This window comes from Arvicanthis niloticus, chromosome 2, assembly GCF_011762505.2.
Source record: "Arvicanthis niloticus isolate mArvNil1 chromosome 2, mArvNil1.pat.X, whole genome shotgun sequence".
NCBI lineage: Eukaryota > Metazoa > Chordata > Mammalia > Rodentia > Muridae > Arvicanthis > Arvicanthis niloticus.
The window spans coordinates 60,132,424-60,153,881 of NC_047659.1; the positions used below are offsets into that span (position 1 = coordinate 60,132,424).

Below are 21,458 nucleotides of genomic sequence, written 5' to 3' on the forward strand. Positions count from 1 at the left end.
ACCAAGACCAAACAAAAATAATAGAAATAGAGATCTGTTGTGGACTGCTCTGCCCCACACTTGGGGGCCAAAATGTCACGGACCACTTGGTCAATGTTGGAACCTGCACTGCCAAAAGCCTTGGGGGCTAAATTGTTAGAGCCAGCACTGCCCCAAGCTGCTCCAGTCAGCGGGTCAGGGTTCAGCAAGAGAGAGAGGGAGGATGCACGGGAGGAATGGAGACCAGACAGAGTGTGCTTCAATCACGTTTATTCTTCAGTCTCTCTTCCTAGTCCAAGTCCCAAGTCTTGAGTTCCTAGTCCCTAGTTCCTAGTCCCTAGTGCCTCCAAGTTCCAAGTTCCAAGTTCTAGTCTCAAGTCTCAACCAAGTACAAGTGTCTAATCCTAGTTGCCTGTCTCAGTCTCAAGTGCCTACTCTAAGTGTCTAATACTTAATAATCATTTCTTCTGTCTGCCTCTAGCCTTTTATATGTCTCACTTCTAAGCCACACATCTAAGTCACACCCTTAAGTCACACCCTTAGGTCTTATCTCTAAATCACACCTTAAGTCACGCCCTTAAGTCTCAGCTCTAAATCACACCTTTAAGTCTCACACACCCAAGGGAAGATCTTGGGTATATAAAACAAGATGTTATCAGAGTGTGTTCAGCTGTTGTAGGCTGTTGTAATCAAGTCTCTTGTCAGGGTATCTGGCTCAAGATGGCTGCACGGATGATAGCCATCTTCTGTTGGCTCCCCACAGAGATCAACTGAGAAATTTACTCATGAAAGAGAAAATGGCTAAGACCAGCTAAATTTGCTACTAAACCTGAAAAGAAGACTTGATATAGCCCATGTTTTTCATTATAGAAAAAGGAACTCTTTTCTTCATTCAGGTAGAATTCAGTAAGAATATCTGGGGACTTTTGCTCTGCTATGTAAGGAGTAGGAAACCCAATTCTGTACTCAAGGGACACTATTCTTCAGTCAAACAGAAACATCATTTAGCAGATCTTCATAAGTTGCTATTGGAATTGGATTTGGGGAACTCTTTTAGGAGAGTATAGAAATTCTAGTTTCTATGTATAGAAACACATGCATATGTACATTAATAACACACATGTTTTATTTACAATACTGCAAGTGCAAAGTGAAGACAAGCATTTGAAGGTATTTTAATGTTAATTATAATCAAAATTTGAAGTTCACCTATTTGAAAGGAATTAAGCAAAAATTTATACTTCAGCAGGAATGTCTTAAATAAACAATTCTCTTCTAAGAACAACTACACTGACTTCCAATGGGCTATGTCAGAGATCTTTACTTTTCTCACTTCTACTTCTGTCCACATCATATTATACCTCACACAGAAACAATTTCACTGAGGCCTATTGCAACTAAGTCCAAGATACTAATGAAAAAGTAGAAACAGTGAGCTACTGTCTTCCATTTGTTATTCTGACAGAAGTCACCTTTCTGTTTCTTCTTCCTCTCAGTTACAGAGAAGACCTTCAGGGAGAGGTTAATATGTCTTCTTGGGATTCACATTCCTGGGACAATCATCTATGCTGCTTTTGCCAGATAATCCTCAGTTAATCAGAGAAAAGCACATGCACAGCCACCACCCTCTTCAGAGATACTAATAATTGCAAGTCTCTGCATCATTCATAGTAAGCATCCATCCAGAGGGCAGCAGACTTCTTCAAGGACCTGGAGAAGAAAACAAAATTGTCAGAAAGTGAAACTCTGCAAAGGGATTCTCCACGAAACATTTACCAAATTTACTGCTTATTTTAAGACAATATAGTTTCTAGTTATATTTGTTAAATGTCACTGTATGTGAACCAGGGAAGGGAATCAAATGCATTGAATTGTTTTTAGCAGATAAATTTGCCTTTCTTTCAGGAAGAAGGCTTGAGTTTAATTTTCATTTTATTCTCTTCTATACCATATACTTTTTCTCATCCTTCAAAATGATCTTCATCTTCAAAATTCAGAAGACTGCCTACCTTATTTTATAATGTTGAAGATGTATTCTTAGGATTTAGGAATGTAACATCAAAAGAGATAGAAATTACTTCAAAGATAAGCATTAAATAATTGTTTACTCAGCAAGCTGTTTAATCAAGGTTGTGATAAGGACTGTGATAAGGATAGATTTAGTCTTGAGATGAGTGAATGCTGACATAAGGGAAAAATTGCACTGAACCTTAGAGAATGATTGAGGATTGAGAAGGTGAAATGGGGTGTGGTCATTTTGAAGGATGAGAAAAAGTGGCAAAGGGGTAAGATGCTCAGGTTCAGGGGATTTTCAGCAAGTGAAGGTAGACCAGATCTTTACATTAAGAAGAATGTGGAGAGTCTGAAGGAGCCATATGAGATCAGGTATAGCCATGGTGGCCTTCACCATAATCCCCAGACTTTTTTTTTTTTTAAAGAACATTATTAATCTCAGACCAGTGGTTTAAAATTTGTCCAGTACCATGTCCTGCAGGAAAATGCATGTGCATGCATATATATTTGTTGTTAGATTAACTACACATGGCTAATTACCCTGACTGATTCTTGCTTTACAACCCTCTACATATTGATGATTTCCACAATGGATTAAAAGATTTGATGGTCTTTCCTACCATGTTAAATTCTAAAGCATGTCCAGAGGTCTATGGGGAATAAATAGAAAGACAAATCTTACATAGCTATGATTTCAGGAAATTTTAACTATGGAGGACACCAGAGTATTTCTACTAAGAAATATCATAAAGTCAAGTAGGTAAATGGTAAATATTTGTGTGCCTTTATTATTGTTGATACTTGAGTTTCTTAACAAATGGTTGTTAGATGAAATATTCACAAGCTGCTGGAAAGTTTAGAAACTGAGAAGAAAGGGAAATGAGAGCTATGAGCAAAGGTAAGTTGTGTTATTACCTGACAATATCTCCAAATGCCTTCAATATGGGTTTATTTATATACTGCAATCCATGCTTGGCACACAGTGACTTCACCAGAGGTGCCACTTTGTGGTAATTATGGCGTGGCATTGTGGGAAAGAGGCTAAAAAACAAACAGCAGATGTGAGACTTAAACCTAAAGAGAAATCCAGAAGGAGTTTTTTTTTTTTTGATTTCTAAATAAAATAGTACCAGAAATGTACACCCTGACTTGACCTTGTATAAGCCTTCTAGTAAGCCAAATCTCTTACCCCAGACCTCTTCTCTTTTAATATCTCTATAAGCCATGTGGATGGCAAGTGTTTGGGAAATTCTAAGAGAATACTAGCCACTTAATATGCATATTTTTGGTCAGGTTAAATGAAAATATGGATTAGCTAACATAATGAATTACTTAAGACAGCGGGTCATGTTTCCTTCATTCTTGCCTCTCTTCTGTTCTTCCCATCTAAAACATACTGCAAACAGCTAAGTATTTACTCAGGTCTAGCTGTGACACTTAAATTGGAGTCCTCAGATTGGATTTTAAGGGAAGAACTCTTTTATCCAAGGTTTGGCACGTAGCAGTCCAGTAATTTTTTTTTTGACCTGAATATTGTCCTTAATAATATATAACTCATGATTCTTCTTTTGCTAGGGTGTTCAAGCAATGACAAAGAATAAAGATTGAAAAAACAGCATTAAGACCATAAGAGCTCTTTTGTTCTCTGACTCCTAGATGTTCTCAGAAGGAAACATGAAAAGCATCTTGTAAGCATTCTGGGGAGATCAGATGTCCAAATGTTGCCATTTTTTATTTTTATTTTTTATTGTATTTTCCATTTCATTGACCAGTAAGTTTTCTTACTGGTTATTTTATGACTTTGGACCTAACCTGATAGTTACGTTAAATTGCACTTAAATTTCAACAAAACTTGGTTATTCAAGTACTCTAATTTTTTCTTAGGTTTCCTTAACAAACAAAATATGCATGGGCACATGAACTCACACTCCAAATACCTCCTGAACCTCACCATAGACATCACCTATTCTTAAAACTCAGAATATATGGTAACTAAGTAACTGGTCCATTTCTATGATTCTACTTCACTTTCCACAACAGTTAGATGCTCCTTCTCACCCACTATCCCAACCATTGGCACCGATGGGCATCAGTCTTTAAAGAACCCCGGTTAAACTTTTTAACTCTCTGAGACTCTTAATTGAATGGTTGTGTGATATTGGATGGTATTAAGGGTCAGCTATTGTTCTAAAATAGAGCATTTGCATCACTCACTGGTGTTCAATTTGGAAGTTCAAATGTCCAGTGAACCAGTCATTGAAAAAGGACTGTTCAATATTACAGGTGGCCACAATCTGTAAAGAAAAAGCTTGCATTAGCTGTAAGTGAGCCTAAGTGTCAAAGAAAATGCTATTTTATGTAAATCTATAAACACATGCTTATTATTGTTTACTTTTTATTTTTTGGTAGCTAAATTTACATAGACACAGTTCCAGCCTTCAAGAAAATATACTAATATATTTTTGCTAAGAAGTACATATAAAGGAATTGATGTCAAGGGTGAAGGAGAAAATTCCACAATCATTCCTCAGACACAGAAGACTGTCATGAATAAGGAGTTTGATTGATGCAGATGGGTTTTTAGGATTGTTCTGGAAAGTGTATGGTTAGTGTAGAAACTAAGGGCTTCTGAGTGACATGACATAATAAAGTATTAATGATATCTTTCTTCAGTAAAATTACAGGGTTAAGAACCAAATAGGAAAATGTTTATAACATATATTATGGGCAATGTTTTAAAAGCCCTACTTTACAAGATGTTATCTAAAAAATATTAATACTCACATAAAAAGGTCAAGGGTATTGAGAAACAATTCACATAAAGAGAAATGTATATCCAATGAGTATGTGGAAAGCATGGAATCCAATGACTAAAGAAATGATGAGTGAAAACTGAAATATATGGAAATAGCTCACAGGCCAAACACCTGAGAACTCTTCTTCTTGACTCTAAAAGGTGAGGGCCCTCTGATTGCTAGGGTGCAACTCATCCTATAATTTTAAGTCTTAGATTCACTTCAAAGACTTTGTTATATTTAGTGATTAGAATAGAAAGCCAAAACACACTTTCTATAAATTCCCAGATAATAAACCTTTTCTTCAGGCTATTGTTTTTAAATACGTAGAATTACATCACTTTCCCCCTCCCCTTTCCTTCCTTCAGTCCTCCCCAAGTGCCCTCCTTCAACCTTTCATGCCCTGCTCTATTCTCAAAATGATAGCCTTTCCCTTTGATTACTGTTGTTAAATATATGTGTCCATATATAAAGAAATATATAAATATAATTCACTAAAGCTTTTTTTATTATTTGTATGTATATAGTTTCTGGCATAATCACTTTGTATTCAATAAAGGAGTGGGTTATAGTTTCAATAGTAAATCTTTTAATTTTGTCATCAACATTAAATTTTGTTATAGCATCAAAGTGGCCATGGATAATATATGAATAAACAAACATGACCATGGCCCAGTAAACTTTTATATATACAACCAACCAGTAGCTCATATTTGGCTTCTGGATTTTAGAGAACTAATTTTACTTTGCAGACTAGACTTCATAACCAAACTGCTTAGGTTTAATGCTTGGTGCTATCACTTATTTATTGTGTAACCATATACAAGATACCAAACCTTCTCACAAGTAGGTTTTATTTTATCATGTTGTAAAGTGAGAATAATCATTGCATCCACCTTGTTTAGTTGCATGCAAAACATCTCATGGTGCCTGTCCTCAGGAAATTGTTTTATGAAGGTGAGTTATTATTATTATTTGAGGTTAGCAGTTGTAGGCCAGTCTGGTTGGAAGGACTGTCCCTCTGGAATGCCATCATCACCTGAGTGCTGAGCCAGTCGTGGTTCTCTTCCCTGCTCATTTTCATTGGTATGTGGCTCATCTGGGTAACATAAGCAATCCAGGGGCTCTCAATAAACCTGTGGAGGAATAAAAAGAGGGAGTGGCAACTCATTTAGTATGTTTTAGGTGCAATCACTGTCTGAACTGGCCAAACCCTGGAGGAAATGAAAGAGACTCCGAGAGTCTAGTAGTTGTCTATTTTCTTTTCGAGTGTCATGTCTTTTTAAAAAAAAATCTTTTAAAATTATTTTTTATTAATAATTCCATTCATTTACATCTCAAATGATGTCCTCCTTTCCCCCTTTCTGGTTACTCTTCCACAACCTCCCCATCCCACCTGCCCTCTCTACTTTCCCCTTTGCCTCTATGAGGATTCACCCCTGCCTACTCACCCACTCCCATCCCACAGCTCCAGCATTCCCCTACACTGGGCATCAAACCTCCATAGGACCAAGAACCTACCTTCCCATTTATGTCAGACAAAGCCTTCCTAGGCTACATATGTATCTGGAGTCATAGATCCCTCCCTGTACACTCTTTGGTTGGTAGTCTAGTCCCTGGGAGCACTGGGTGGTCCATCCAGCCAACATTGTTCTTATGTAGTTGCAATCCCCCTCCACTCCTCCAGATCTTCCTCCAGCTCCCCCACCAGGGTCCCTGAGCTCAGTCTGATGGTTGGCTGTGAGCACCGAGTGCCATTTCTAACTAGTGTTGGCATACAAGCTTTTGATGATATGCTTTGTTCCATTTCCTAACTCAAAGGAGCATTGCCTGCAAATAATCTACTCTAATTTTGGTGCAAGCATAAAAGATATTGGGGGCTGAGTGCTTGCCTGGTACAAAGGATATATTTATTTCCCCAGCATAAGGGAAAAAACCCAGGGTCTTTAAGGACATTTGTAAAGTATTTGACAGTTTGTCATCAGATAGAGCTGGGTTCAAGTTGTATATTGGCAACAGTCTTCGCCTGTGCTTGCTCTGTCACCTCAGGCAAGCAATTTAATCTCTCAAGCTTCAGTTCCTTGAGCAAAAAGAAAGAAGATGATACCATCTACATTGTAAGGCCGTGTGGGGATTACATCAAACAAAACGATGACTGTCAATCCTCAACCGATTATCTGATCCACAGTTTATCCTTACAACTAATAGGGGTTAAGTATAGCAATGCAACTGAATGAAATATAAACAAATAAGAAGTTTGGGAAGGGTTATTTATACAAAATAGTGCTTTGAAGCCACTTTGGTTTGGTGAAAAAATTTTAGTCATGACAGAGCTTAAATTTTGTCTTATCCTATCATGATTCTTGGAAAAGTTTATGGTGTCTAAGCAGTTTAACTTATTCTGGCCTCAAAGAACAACTGACATGGCTAAGAACATGGGGAAAACTGAACCTGGACAAGTTCTTAGATGGAGTTACCTGAACTATTGCCTTTCATGGGAATCGACCACATTGCCATGATATTTTGCTAATTACAAGTAGCTCTGGTAAAAGTGGCTATAGAAATAAGAGAATATTCTTACTTGACCAAATATATGAGCAACACCGTTCCGAAAATTCCATAGAAGGGACCAAATGTGATGAAATAACGAATGTAAAAGCTGCTGACCCACACAATATCCTGCAGAGATAAGCATTTCAGTGAGGAGCCTTGAACACACTTTCAGATTCTATTTTTTGAACACTGTCTCAATCTGATGTCCTGTTACTCACGGAAGCTACACCGGAGAACACTAAGCACTTTCAACTCATTTTCTATCTGGTTTACGTTTAGAAAATGGGATGAGTGACTCACCGTCCAATACTTTCGAAGGTACATCACTTGCATGGATTGCAAATTAAAGTAGACAGGCATGAGCAGAGGGAGTGCAACTGAAAAAGATAAAAGACAAATGAGCAAGGTGGACCCCAGTGCATGCCAGCAAGCAATGTGGACCCCAGTGCAAGCTAGTGGATGTTTGATGCCTCTGCATGCCCTCTCCAGAGTGCTGGCCTTGAGAAAGGATGCAAGGAGGACATCCAGAATGACATCTTGGGCTTTAACACCTCAGAGGCTAGAGAAAGAATTTGGCCAACAGTTCCAGGTTCATGTTTTCTGAAGTAGAAAATGAATATTAAATTTCTCACAGTAGGTTCTGTTTTGACACATTAGTATGACAAGAATTATATCAGTATACTTATTTCCAAGCTACCCATCTAATTATTTCACAGACCTCCAAGAACAGAAACAATTTCAGAGGGACCCTTATTCTTTGATCAAATACCTTTCCCCTGGCCAAACTTTAGTTTTGTTCCTTTGAGCTTAGTTCTCAACTAGATCTCAAGCTTGACCAGTGAGAATTGCTAATTGTCAGGACAAACGATTTCACCTATATCCACTGTAGCAGCTCAAAGCAAGAGCACACCAGCCTCCATCACGTTTTTTAGAGAATTACCTTAGACTACATATGACTGAAAATTATTACTCCCTTCCTTTGAGATTTATCTGCTATAACTCAAAGACCAGAGAGCCTTCTTTTTGAAATATTATAAAGAAGAAAAAGAAGAGGAAGAGGAGGTGGAGGAGGGGGAGGAAGATGAGAAGAAGAACAATAACAAGAACAAGAATAAGAACAAGGAGAATAAGAACAAGAAGAAGACCCATGCTTCCTGGTGGTACCAGAGTCTAATACCAATAAACACATGTCTGCAAACATAGATACTTTCACTTTGTTATACTCCTTTCTCTCTCTCCTATTCAATACTTTTAAATATATGTCTTTAGAATTTTGAAAGACTCCCTCTCATCATTTGTTTCAACTGAGTTAAGCTCAATTGGTACTGCAGTTTCTCTCTCATTTTGCATTAGTCCGAATAAAATTTCCTAGCCATGTTTGACAAAGAAATGGCCATGTTTTTCTGTAACAACTTGAGCCTGACTTATTTGTACCCAAGAGGTTTTCAGCCAACATTCCAAGGAAAGGGCATCAAGAAACTGTTGACGATTTATGACATAGGCAGCCTGGAGTGAACTTATAACCAATACTCATTTCGCATAAGCTAAGGGGATACTATATTACTACAGAGACATGATATTAAGGCACATTACTTAGTCAAGTTCAGTAATAAAAACATTTTTGAGTGTTCATGTGAAACTACATATGATTTAAGCTGGTGTCAGCTGTCCTTTGAATTGTGTCACAAAAAAGGTCTAATGCTGGGTACAGGGTATAGAAGCTGAATCCAGTGTGGAGGAGAGAGCTGGGATGGGTAGCTCCACCTGACAAATAATTCATTCAGTGGCCATCTTCAACAGGTGTGTTACAAGTGACCACTTGCTGTCTATGTTGGCTTTTCAGTCTCATAAGTACTAAATTATATGGCTAGGTAATTAGTTATTATGATGGGCTACTCTTATGCATTATAGGATTTTTAAGGTCACCATCATCTCCTTCCATACTGAGAGACAAAAATTTCTCTAGACCTTGTTCAAATGTTTCCTCATTAAAAAAAACATCTTCAGTTGACAACCTATGGTATACAAGAGGTATTTGTTTCCTTCCCTGATGTTGGTTTGTTTACCAAAAGTGCAAGTCTGTTTCAAATGAGTAGACTTTGGAGTTACTTGAACACTTGTTCAGAAGTCACCGGGAGTTTGATTTTGCTTGATGATGATGATAAATAAATAATGGTGTCAGAATTACTGAACTAAATGGTTTTGCTTAGTAGCTTGGCAATATACTGTTCTGCCTACATCCATCTATCTATCTATCTATCTATCTATCTATCTATCTATCTATCTATCTCTTTTTAACTTAATCTGTCTCCTATTTATATGGGTATGTATAGACGTATCTGTCTATCATCTATCAATCATCTATCTATACCAAAATACCTATCATCTAATATCTATCTATCAATCTACCATATCTATCCTCTTACCTATCACCTAAGCATCTGATATGTATGCATATGTTAGAGATGTTTGCTGATAATAGCAGCTACAAACTTTCTTCCATGTACAAACTTTCTCAATGCTCTTGATTTTTGGGTCTATTTTCTTTGGTATCACACTGCAAATGTTTTCCCATCCTTCTTCTCTCTACAAAAATGTTATAGTTCTTTTATCTCAATATTGTAAAGATTTTCTAAGACAAGAATGTTTGACAATATGATTAGAAGTCTGCCTTCTGACTCTCTTTTAAGTATATTTTTCCTTTTTTGCCCAATACCTAGTATGATGGACATCTGTTACAAATGCCTATTTACTTTGCCTTTTTCATTGTCATAGATTCCCACCAGCAAGTGTGAAATAAGATCTGTTTATTTTCTCACTAACAAATCAGATATGGGTTGGTTTCTGTGAGACAGTTCTAGTCATGCCTTCAGCTTGACTACTGATTACAGGAAGAGTGGCTGCACGAAACTCACCCATGTAGAAGTACAGGTGCTGCTTCTCGTAGTCAATGTATTTTATTTTCTTCTTGCCATACTGAAAGGACAGAGAATAAAAGAGCCATTATTCTGCAGTGTGTGTGTGTGTGTGTGTGTGTGTGTGTGTGTGTTGTCGGGGAGAGGGAAGAAGGAAGGAGAGGTCTGATTTTAGGAATCTGCCAATCAAACTTGAGACACTAGAAGAACCAGAACAGGTTTGGGAGTAAATAGTGTGCTTTAACTGTGGGTAATTCTTGCCCAGATGGATTATTTTATTTTTACTATATGGAGTTTATTATTATTTTAAAAATTATCTAATAAAATATAAATTTATTTTTCCTTGTGTGGTTTTTTAAAATGTTGAAATGTATTCTCTTCATGTGCAATGTTAATTTCAAAATCTGTATTTCTTTGGAGCCTTTAAGCACTTCTTAAAACTGTAGTACTTAGACTTTGGCTTGAGTATCAGGGACTATCTCTCCTCCTTCATCTAATGGATGCTTATTAAGTGTTTTTTTTTTTTTTTTTGATAAAAGGGACATACATGCTCCCTCATGTCTGTCTATCTTTTTTCTTTTATATTTCCATCATGGATTTCAATTTTACTTTACTATTTCTAAGACATCATGATAGTTTATATGATATTTTTTATAAATATCATATATAGTTATTCATGATGTGTAACTATAAGATTCCATTAAAAAACTAGAATTTGATTCACTTGCTGGGCTTCTCCTTAGTCAACTTGATCTGTGCTCAGGACACAATGGTAGCAATTGCTTTGTCAGGAGGTATAGCATCGGTGATTGTATTTTTCTAGTATGTAGCTGACATTCATTGAAAGATTGAGAGAATGATAATTCACACACTCTGTTCTCCCTCTGACTCACCTACAACACCAGAGTATGTGTTAGACTCATTTTATTCAGTTGTGCTTCCCTCTTTTATGTACAGATATATTCATTTATCTAGATAACGCTGTTAACATCTCCTTTTGTTACCATAAAATGCAAAATTATGGTGATGAAATAGTATCTATTTGCAATTGCTCTCAAGTCTCCAAAACCCTAACTAGTGAGAAACAAGAAAAAGAGATGAGGTAGAAGATGCCTGGGACTTGGTAATCGTAGATAGACTAATTGAGCAATACCCTAAAGAACAGTAAATCTTTCTGACACAGACAAAAGGTACAGAGGATCCATTCAATGTAGGTTAAGAACATTATGTTTGTAAAAAGGGTCAGAAAAACTTTTAGGAAAGAAATATGAAAAGAAAAGCTCATAACTCATAAGAAATGCCACTCTGCAATTACAGCACTGAGTTTCAGAGGTGGAATAACTATAAGTCATGCTTTAAACTATAGTATCTGTAAATGGGCCCACAAGCAGCTTTTAGAAGTTATAGAGGTAGCTTCTAAATTTGTGATATGGCAGCATGTATACAAAGCACAGCTCTCTAGAAGGTGATTTAGAGGGAGTAAGACTGCTTCATGGACAAACCTCCTCTGCTTCAAATGGGACACCAAAGACACCAACATATCACTATCACAAGTCCACTAGCATCAAGGGAATCAAAGATTTTGCAGAGCTATTGTCAAAAGCAATCAGTTTGTGGTAATAGGTACATTTTTAACACACATATTAGCAAGAACCTTTGTTTTCTACTTGGGGCAGAAAATAAATCCCTTAAAGTTGAGAAAAGAAAAATTTCTAAAAGTTACATAATCTTTGGGTTCTGTGTAAGACAGGTCTAGACAACAAACAAGGATGGAATCACATTTTCTAACTTCCTAAAGTTCTTCTAGAAGACAGAGACCTGTTTGAAAATATGTGATTCTCAGGAGCTATTATTCTAGAGGAGGGATAGACTTTTGCTTTAATCAATATGCTTCTTTTGTCTAAGTAACACTCTATTTCCTATAAAAATTTAGTAATATAGTTTTTTTATGTGACAGACTCAAGTTGAGACTTTAAAGAAAAATCAATGACTGAAAAACTCAGCATATCACTTCTATCCTCTAGTTTTGTTTGAATGTTCAAATTGTGCATGAGGTTATAGGTATCATTGGGCAATGTGGTTCATATAAATCAAACACACCAAAATGAACATGAACTAAGATAACATCATTTCTTTTAACTAGACTAGAATGAGTTGCATTAACCAGCATTTAGATGTTTGCAGCCTACTCTTAACCAAATGCAATGAGTTACTTTCTCTCAGTGAGCATCTCTACACCTTGCTTTGAAAACTAATGTTGGTCCTCATTACCTGATTCTACTGATTCAAAATGGTTTATGTTGCCTTAGAGGTAGTGATAAGCAATAGAAGCGAACCTGTCATTGGGGCTGCTCAAGCAGGGCGACACAGGTTACTATGTCTTTTGCTCTGGGAGTCTGTGCACTGGGTGACCTTTAATGTCAGAGGGTCATCGCTCTTATAATTCTTTTATACTTAAAACTTCAGGTCTCGAACTTGTGATCCTCCTGCCTCTGCCTCCCTCAATACCAACCAACCAGAGCTCCCAGGGTCTAAACCACCAGCCTGGGAGCACATAGGGAGGGACCCTTGGCTCCAGCTGTATATGTAGGGGAGGATGGCCTTGTTGGGCATAGATGGGAGAGGAGATCCTTGGTCCTGTGAAGGCTGGATGCCCCAGTAGGGGGGAATTCGAGGGTGGGGAGGTGGGAGATGGTGGGTGGGGCACATCTTCATAGAAGCAGGAGGAGAGGGGATGGAATAGGGGATTCCTGGGTGGGGGGGCAAAATGGGGAACGGGGATAACATCTGAAATGGAAATAAAAGATACAAAACAACAACAACAACAACAACAACAAACTTCAGGTCTATATCTGGACATTAAAAGGGAGAGAGGCTCTGAGAACCTTTGTGATTATCTCTCAATGATAAGGGGCCACTTCCAGGGATATTTTCTTAAATTTGATAGTAGTTAAATGCACCTTGATAGGCTGAGTATCTCCAAGCAGAAAAAGCGGGCCCACATCAATGTCTGGATCTTTGGGATAGATATTTGGTTTTACATGATGCTGGAAGTGTCGATAATTCCACCAACCAGTTGACAGGCCCTGAGGGGAAGAGAAAATTCATTAGCTAATACATTTTTCCTTCAAGTATCCCTCATTGTTGGAATGTTCTGTATCTTCAAAATGAAAATAAGAGATTTAGCTTCTCTAGTTGCTGCTGCTGCTGGGCCATATGATGACTTATAGGAAAAAGGCGATCGGAGCTTGGGAAAAATACTTTTCTAATTCAAGAACACACTGCAAGCTAAAAAGAACTCATGAGAATGGAAGCATAATCTACTCATCTGGAATGGTTACCTAGCCTTCTTTTGTAAGAGTCTAATCTAAGAAATGATTCTGAAGGTAGATAGGGCAATGAGTCCTACTTGACATATAAAGGAGCCTCACAGCCAAGATTTTAATTAGTTCTGGAGGAAAATTGGCCCTATGTATGAGACTTCAATGAATATTTCAAAGACTCATGAATCTGAAGTGTTCTTTCTAGAGAACTCTGCTCAGATTATTGTATGTCCCAGCTCAATGTTCTCCTATAACAATAAATGAGAATAAAAAACATTTTAGCTGGTGCCAAGCTAGAATCATCTTTGATTAAGCTGTTACTGATGTTTTCTCTCTTACTCTAAGTTTGCGAGTTTTAATAAAGCAAAAGATTTGGAGGCCTCTCAATCTGCTTTCATATATTAGCTTTTAAATGCTGATGCATAGGTTTGGTGAACCACTCATTCTCTTTGAAGCTCAATTCCAACTTAACATAGTGACATTTAGTTCACTGAATAGCTCAAGAAAATATATGCTGGCGCTAAAATATTGGTTCTTTGAGAAACCCAATTTTTTCTCAATTGTTTTAATTGCTTATAAAAAACGAATAGCAGTAATATTCTATTGCATATTTACCATCTCTTAATAATTAATGTCCAATATAGAAGGTACTAACAGTATATATCTAGATAAATTAAGCTTCAAGATTTACTTTGAAGAATCAGTATAAAAATAAAGTTAAAATATTTCACTAATTTTCATGTTGGTCACAGATTTGAGTCATAATATTTTGATTATCATATTATAGCTCTAAGTAGGCAGCTTAAGTATGACTATATAAAATTTAAAATGAATGATATCATTTTTTTTGTATTTTGGGAATTTCATAATCAATGCTGTATCTATCTATACAATATTAACTCCCCAACTACTCTTGTGTCCCCTACTCTCCCAAATCCATGACCTCTTTTAAAATTATTGTTACATATATACACATGTATATATATGGACAGTTATACATGTAAATACTCATATGCATATACACACAACCTACTGAGTCCATTTAGCACTATTCATATGTATGTGTGTTGAGTGCTGACTATTGGGTCTGAATAACCTATGAGGGAGCTTGTTCCTGTAGGAAACTGACTCTCTCTCTCTCTCTCTCGCTCTCTCTCTCGCTCTCTCTCTCTCTCTCTCTCTCCTGATAGCCCTTGATCACATATAACTCTTTATCTAGGGGTAGGGCCTTGTAGAATTTCCCATGTCAATGTTGTCATATCCACTGGTGTTAATCATTATGCTGGTCTTGTTTAGGTAACCTTCTTATTGGGAGTCTGTGAATTCATTTTTATTGTTATGCTTAAAGAACACTATCTAGCAGTAGACTCCTTGGTCTTATGATGTCTTTTTGTTTTGTTTTGTTTTGTTTTGTTTGAACAGGGTTTCTGTGTGTAGCCCTGGCTGTTTGTGATGTCATTTTAATGCAGCTTACATATTATTTCTACTGGGCATGATGGTCTATACACCTCAAAGAGGATGAGAATGATGTGAAAAGCTTGTTATCATTAGTCTCTCCTTTCCATAATCTTTCTGGAAGCTCTACTATGAGACATAGTGATTATCTACCACTCACAAACATAAAGAGTGGAATGAGGTGTTCCATTTCTCTCCATAACACTTTTACAGTGGGGTTTCTTGCTCTAATTCATATCTGTTTCCTGACTGCCTCAGTAGTCACTTTCCAGATATTTCCCTCTAGGATAGCTTATGGTTACTCAGGCTTGTGTCCCATTACACTGTTTCCTACTCCTGTCAAGTTATACTTTTTGGCTTGCATATCCACTCTCTTATTCACTCATTTTTTAAAATTTATTTTGATGCATATCAGATTCTGTAAGATGTGATGTGAGAAGGTTCCCACACTAGCTATATACAATCTAATGGGAACAGATGACAGCCAAACTCAACATGATAATAAGTGATTCTCTTTTTAAATTATCTCTTCCCACAGCTGATATTTTGGCCTCTTCTACCAACTGACTGCACATTTTTAGGCAATGACTACCTGTGGTAACTGGTAACACGGGAGACAGGTTTTAATGCATAGTAGATCAGGGAACAGATCTTAATACCACAAAGCCCTAGAGGTTAGAATGGTGGCTAACAAAATGATGGGTGTGATCTTAACAACCAGTTCTACCTGAATCCCTGTGTCCAGAAAACACTCTTACCAGAGATGAAGGAGAGTTCTTTTTGAGTATGGGAGGATTTTCACCATCATGTGGCTACCCTGAGACAGTTCTATGTGGGTCCTCTTTAGGCCATTCCTTATTCCCAAATTATGCCCTTAGTTCAGTGCAGAAAATAAATCTAGTCTTTGGACTGAAATCAATTGAAATTTAAATTCTTGCTTGGCCATCTACCAGGTATGTGAATTTGAAAATTTCCTTAACTAGGAAATGGATGTAGTTCTGCAATATTACAGGAAGTAACTGCCTGATATCTCCTCTTCCCTCCCACCAAATATTTTAGGATATAGTCATAGGTTATAGTCAGGACAGGTCGTAATGCCAATTTTCCTGCTCCATTATCACTATCATCATACTGTATTCTTATTATTTAGGAATGTTCATATGGAAAGATCTTGAAAAAAGTTACATGTTCATCTCAAATGTTAGGACCAATAGTATCTTTAATTTCATTTTAAAACCTCTTTGAAATATTTGTATGTATAAAATGAGATATGAAGATGAGCATTAAGTCTAAACATAAAACTCATTTGTCTCACATACACCTGATCCTGGAGATCGATTTATTTGGCATTCTAAATAATTTTGAGAGGTGTGAAAGAAAGTTTCATGGTATAGAATTTTCTATTCCTGGCATCATCTTGGTGTTAAAAAAATATTTAGATTTTGAAATATCTCATATTTGGTATTTGGATCTTTAGATTAAAACTACTTGATCTGTAATACATGAGAATGCAAAATATATGTAGATATTTCATGGTTCATTTTTTAGACAGTATATTTGAATGTCTGTATACTGTTTATGCTAGAACACATATATGTACACACACATACATATGTGTATACACATAGGCACACATACGTACACACATGCATATACACACGCATGTGCATGCAGACACACTCAGCATTCACACACACACACACACACACACACACACACACACACACACACACACACACACACACACTTGAGAGATGCTGAATAATAACCCCAATGCTACCCATGCTTTTATGAGTTGTAAGGGAAACTGATGTTAAGCCTAGTTTTGAAATTTAGAATTGTAATGATTATAAGAGGTGGGTATGTTGCTGCTTATAATTTTCTTTGTCATCTCCTTTCCACCCACTTTACCACCCCACAAGTAGTTTTCTCTTCTGTACATGATGAAGCCTACATTTACTGTGCTCATGAATCACTCACTGGCTTTGTTAGCAAAAAGGCAAAGCATTCTGGCTCTACTTTTAGAACTCTTTCCCATTTTCTCATTCAAGTCAGGAGTCACCAAAGATATACATTTCAAATCATAAAAAATATCTTTTAGAAATATAGTATAGAAAGACTTATGTGTAAATTTGGGTTAGTGGGAAAACATTGACTTTAAAAGCAGCCAGCAAGGGTGTAACTCACTGGAATTAATTGCTACCAAACCTTGGTAATTGGTGCCAATTACCTTGAGGACAAATGACTTTTAATTCCTCTGTCTCCTGAGAACAGGGGAAGAGACACGTACACTTCACTACCTGACACTTGTAGTGATAGGGGAAAATGCCTTTATTTTTATTCTGCGATATTTTAAAGTGAATTTAGAAAACTCATCTCCTTAGCAATGGTGGCTACAGGTGAGGAAGAAAATATATCTAGAAATTTTCTGATTAAATAAATCTTTTCATACAGTATGACAATTACTTGTTTGTTTTTTATGGAAAGACATGTTTCTAATAGGAACTCAAAGTCTACCTCTGTAGTTCCATATGCTGAATGATAGAAACAGTGGCTAAGAACAAACACATGGTTTTTGTAAACCAATCATAGTTTGACTTATAGTCTACCTATCAGTACTATCATGAACAAACATTTTTCTTATTGAATCTGGATCCTTGTTTTGGTTGTGAAAATGTTGTTCCTAATATTAGCAGCAGCAGACCTGACTGTTTCTGGGCTTTGTGTTACACATGACACGTAAGTATCATATATAAGTGACAATAATCCTACAGGTTGAAGCTTTTATCCATCCATCTTCATTTTCTTTTCAATGAAGAAACTAAAGTTCAAACACATCAAATAACTTGTTCAAAGTGACCCAGTTTACAGGAGGTTGAGGCTCAGTGCAAGAAGGTTTGTTGGAACAGTAGTTCTTGGTACTGGCTCTAGGTTAGAATCAGCCAAGAAGCTTCCAGAGAGCTTTGCCTCTCCTGACACCATAACCCCACTGAAAAGAAAATAAATCAAATCATGTTTAATAGTCTATGCTTGCCTAGTTTTACCAAAGATTCTCGGTGTCCTCCAAATGATAGTTCAAACTGAGAAGCCCTACTCTTGCCTGCATTATTCAATACTGTGGGTTTTGTTTCTCCAATTAACCACTTTCTAGACTTAAATAGTCAACCCCTTTGAAGAATCATTTTATCTGAAAACAGATGTAAGGTAATATTCATCTCATGAGTCTTACATGAGCCTTACAAGAGCCTCAAGAGAGATAGCTCTGCACTTGGCACCTGGCAACTTTCATCATCAAGTTCCTGCCTGCCATTCATTATCACTTGCTGCCCATGGCTGCTGCTCATTGCTTTCCAATGTTTTGGCTCTAGCATTCCTTTACTCCATTCATTAGTTGCCTATTTTTAGTCTGGGAAGCCAAGTAGTTTTCTTTGAGAAGTAATACAAAGAGACAGAATATTAAGAAAGAGAAAGCAATCTAAGTGGGTTCTAGCTTTTACAAGGAGGCTCTAGCTTCAATGGAAGGATTTGTTTAAGATGTCTTGATGGGAGGATATTTTCTCACCCTCTGAGGCAGCGTACATGGTAAGAAAAAAATGTACATAGTTAAAGAAGACAGATGTAGCTTATCGCCTAATGTTACAGGATACTAAAGGTCAGAGACAGACATGATGGTCTTGGGATGGCATACTGACCACTGTCAGGGCCAAAATCCCTTAATACTGCCATACTATCACCTTGGTTCCTTTGTTCCTTCACTCATTCAGGCACATCTTAGTAAAGAATTATGACTAGGAACTCACTTGGTGCTGCATAAGATAACAATCCCCTTTTCAGAAAATAATGTCAGTGTCTATGATCAATTCTTGCTTTTTGCAGAAGTATGAGTTTTACAGTCCTCCCTTTCAACAGAATCACCTAGCCTTCCTCAACCATTCTTTTATCTTATTTGTTATTTGTCTTCTGACATTTTCAGTCTCAGCCTTTCATGATTAATTAGGTCTGCTGATTTCTCCCAAGGAAAATCTTCACACCCATTCTAAGAAGATTTCTATTCATGGTTTTAGAGTGCATATCTAGATTTGAAGGATTTATGTACATTTCTTAGGGCAATGTGAACTGAACCAAATAGTTGATCAGAGTGATAACAACAACAATAAAAAACCTAAACATTTTCCTCTTAAACTTTAAAATTGATTTTGCTATGTATTTTATTGTTATGATGTTACTAAATATTATTATTATATAACTTACCTTATAAATACATGTTATAACATGTTTTGCTGCAGGTACATAAGCAAGATAGAACAACCCCTGCATTAGCAAGTTATATTCAACAATCTTCATCACACTTCCCCACATCCTTTACCTTGAGGTGGCACATTACAAACTTGTGCATCAGATGGTTCCACTTGGACTTCTTAAATATGGAAAGGTGTCCTATGTCATGTTGTAAAAATGAACTTTGAGCCTAAGAAAAAAATAAGGTTAGAGAAATTACAAAAAGGAATATTAAGCCCACAAGTAGACTTCCAAGCCTTACAGAGAATATTGGGAGACCTCCTTTGATCTCACCCGTTTAGTTTCAATTTACTTCACACATCACCATTGCTATAACCTCCATCTATATATGCAAGTGGTTCTTCCTGCCTTAAACTTTTTCATTGTCACTCTTTGATGTTTTCTGTGTTGGAGTAGAAAGACCATGAATAGACATTACTGTCTAATAAGTTTGGAATCTTCAATACTTAAGAGCTGACAACTCTGGTTAAGTTATGCAGTAGTTTTGACTCTCAGCAATCTGTCTGATTCCCCCTGGGTATAATGCCAAACTCATAAGACTGTCATGTAATTTATTTATTGTAAAGTGTCAAGTTAATATTAAGCATCAAATGGATATTTGTTTCCTAAAATTACTCCCTAAAGAGTAAAGAAGTTTGACTTTTTAAGAAATATGTTGATGTAAAAATTCTGGGATCTGGAAACATTACTTTTGTATTTTTGGAAACCCTTCCTGAGTTGTTCCAATGAGAGTGATTTTTCCTTCCCATTTCAGGAGCACATGTTTCCTCTTGCTATTGGTGTTTATAGAGAGGACAGAAAGAATGTAGGAAATGGAGAATGAAGAAGAGAGCTATAAACTGCTGTCCTCTAGATATGAAATACATGTTACACACATGAATACACAGCAGCTGTGGTTACAACCAGTACAAGACTAAGCCAGTTAAAAATTACATCACCACCCTAGCTGAAAGGCTACTGGGATCTGGGAAAAGGAGAATAATTTTAATTTGTTGGTGTGCCATTGGTAATTTTCAAGTGTTCCAATGACTTATTCCACACCCCATGGGCATATGGGTAGTGCTAATTGGACTTCATTTAAAAAGAAAGACATGAAGTTGGCAGAAGGATGCAATGAGTGGTATCCTGAGTGGACTAGGAGGGGACAATGAGGAGTGAATGTGATCAAGATATGTTGAATGCATATGTGAAGTTTTCAAATAAAAAACAAAAGGATAAAAAATTTCAAGCTTCTCTCGAAGGCCATTCTCATAGCCAGGGACAGCTGCTTACCTGAGAGACTGTAAGGAGAAAGGAAATGAGTATTGTAACAATCCAGCCAGTGCCAAAATGACATAGTATTAGCCATGCTAAGACTTCCAAAATCAAGATCTGGGCAAGGTGGAGAAAGAAGAACCACAGGTTGGCACTGAACATATTCATGGCCTCCAATGTCTTGCGCAATTCACGGAAATCTTCCACCAACTGTGGCTGTGAAGTGAATATTCAAGGTTGGAATTAGTTCATCCAGGGGACTGGGAAGATAAATGAATGCAAGTGCCACTTATCAAATTATTAATAAATTACTTTATCAATATGAAAACACTTGATTAAAATTTAAAACCAGTGACCATGAAACTTAAATGAAATGTTGAAAAGGTGGGGATGATATGTTTTATGGGCAAGAAAGAATGAGTCTCAATGTGAAAGATGCTAGGAAGAGAAGGTAAAAACAATTGTTTTCTGAGCTTGGGAATGGCAAAGTGAGGGCAGTTGTGATATGTGCAAGTCCAGTAGTTGCTTTTGAAACCATCATTATTATTTCAATTGATGACTGAGTTGAACTCTGTTTAAAGTTTGAAAGAAGGTACTGTTCATTAGAATATGAATTACCATAGTTGCTGCTACAGTGTGCAAGTGATTTTGTAATCATCAGTGATTTACTGCATACAAGTGAATCATTTAAAGACAGAGGTAAAACCAGAACAATGTGTTCTGAGTAAATTAGCTTGAGGGATAAACGTTCAGAGACCTTCTTAGTGGATTCCCCCCAGAACAAGACTATCTATCAGCTTCAGTGTGTTTGCTAGTTAGCATGGTTTTGGTAGATGGGTTTTATGTGTATGTGCAGGAGTAAGACATGAGTA

General features: G+C 36.8%; 1 protein-coding gene across 2 annotated transcripts in view; it reads right to left on the reverse strand.

Annotated features, from left to right (window-relative positions):
* Positions 1–270: 270 nt before the first annotated feature.
* The window catches only part of LOC117703588 (fatty acid desaturase 2-like protein FADS2B), a 38,123-nt gene continuing 16,935 nt past the window's right edge, over positions 271–21,458 (reverse strand). The window contains exons 3-13 of one of the 2 annotated variants that reach the window (XR_013108681.1): positions 20,605–20,802; positions 19,400–19,501; positions 13,216–13,341; positions 10,256–10,316; positions 7,641–7,717; positions 7,369–7,466; positions 5,827–5,923; positions 4,207–4,286; positions 2,908–3,033; positions 581–1,689; positions 272–542 (exon numbers count right to left, since the gene is read on the reverse strand). Coding sequence is in view for 1 of the 2 variants with exons in the window: in XM_034495320.2 (XP_034351211.1) it covers positions 1,641–1,689; positions 2,908–3,033; positions 4,207–4,286; positions 5,827–5,923; positions 7,369–7,466; positions 7,641–7,717; positions 10,256–10,316; positions 13,216–13,341; positions 19,400–19,501; positions 20,605–20,802 (1,014 nt within the window). In the remaining variant the exon portion in view is untranslated. Of the gene's footprint in view, positions 1,690–2,907; positions 3,034–4,206; positions 4,287–5,826; positions 5,924–7,368; positions 7,467–7,640; positions 7,718–10,255; positions 10,317–13,215; positions 13,342–19,399; positions 19,502–20,604; positions 20,803–21,458 lie in introns of both variants that reach the window. The other variant, XM_034495320.2, reaches the window with a different exon arrangement.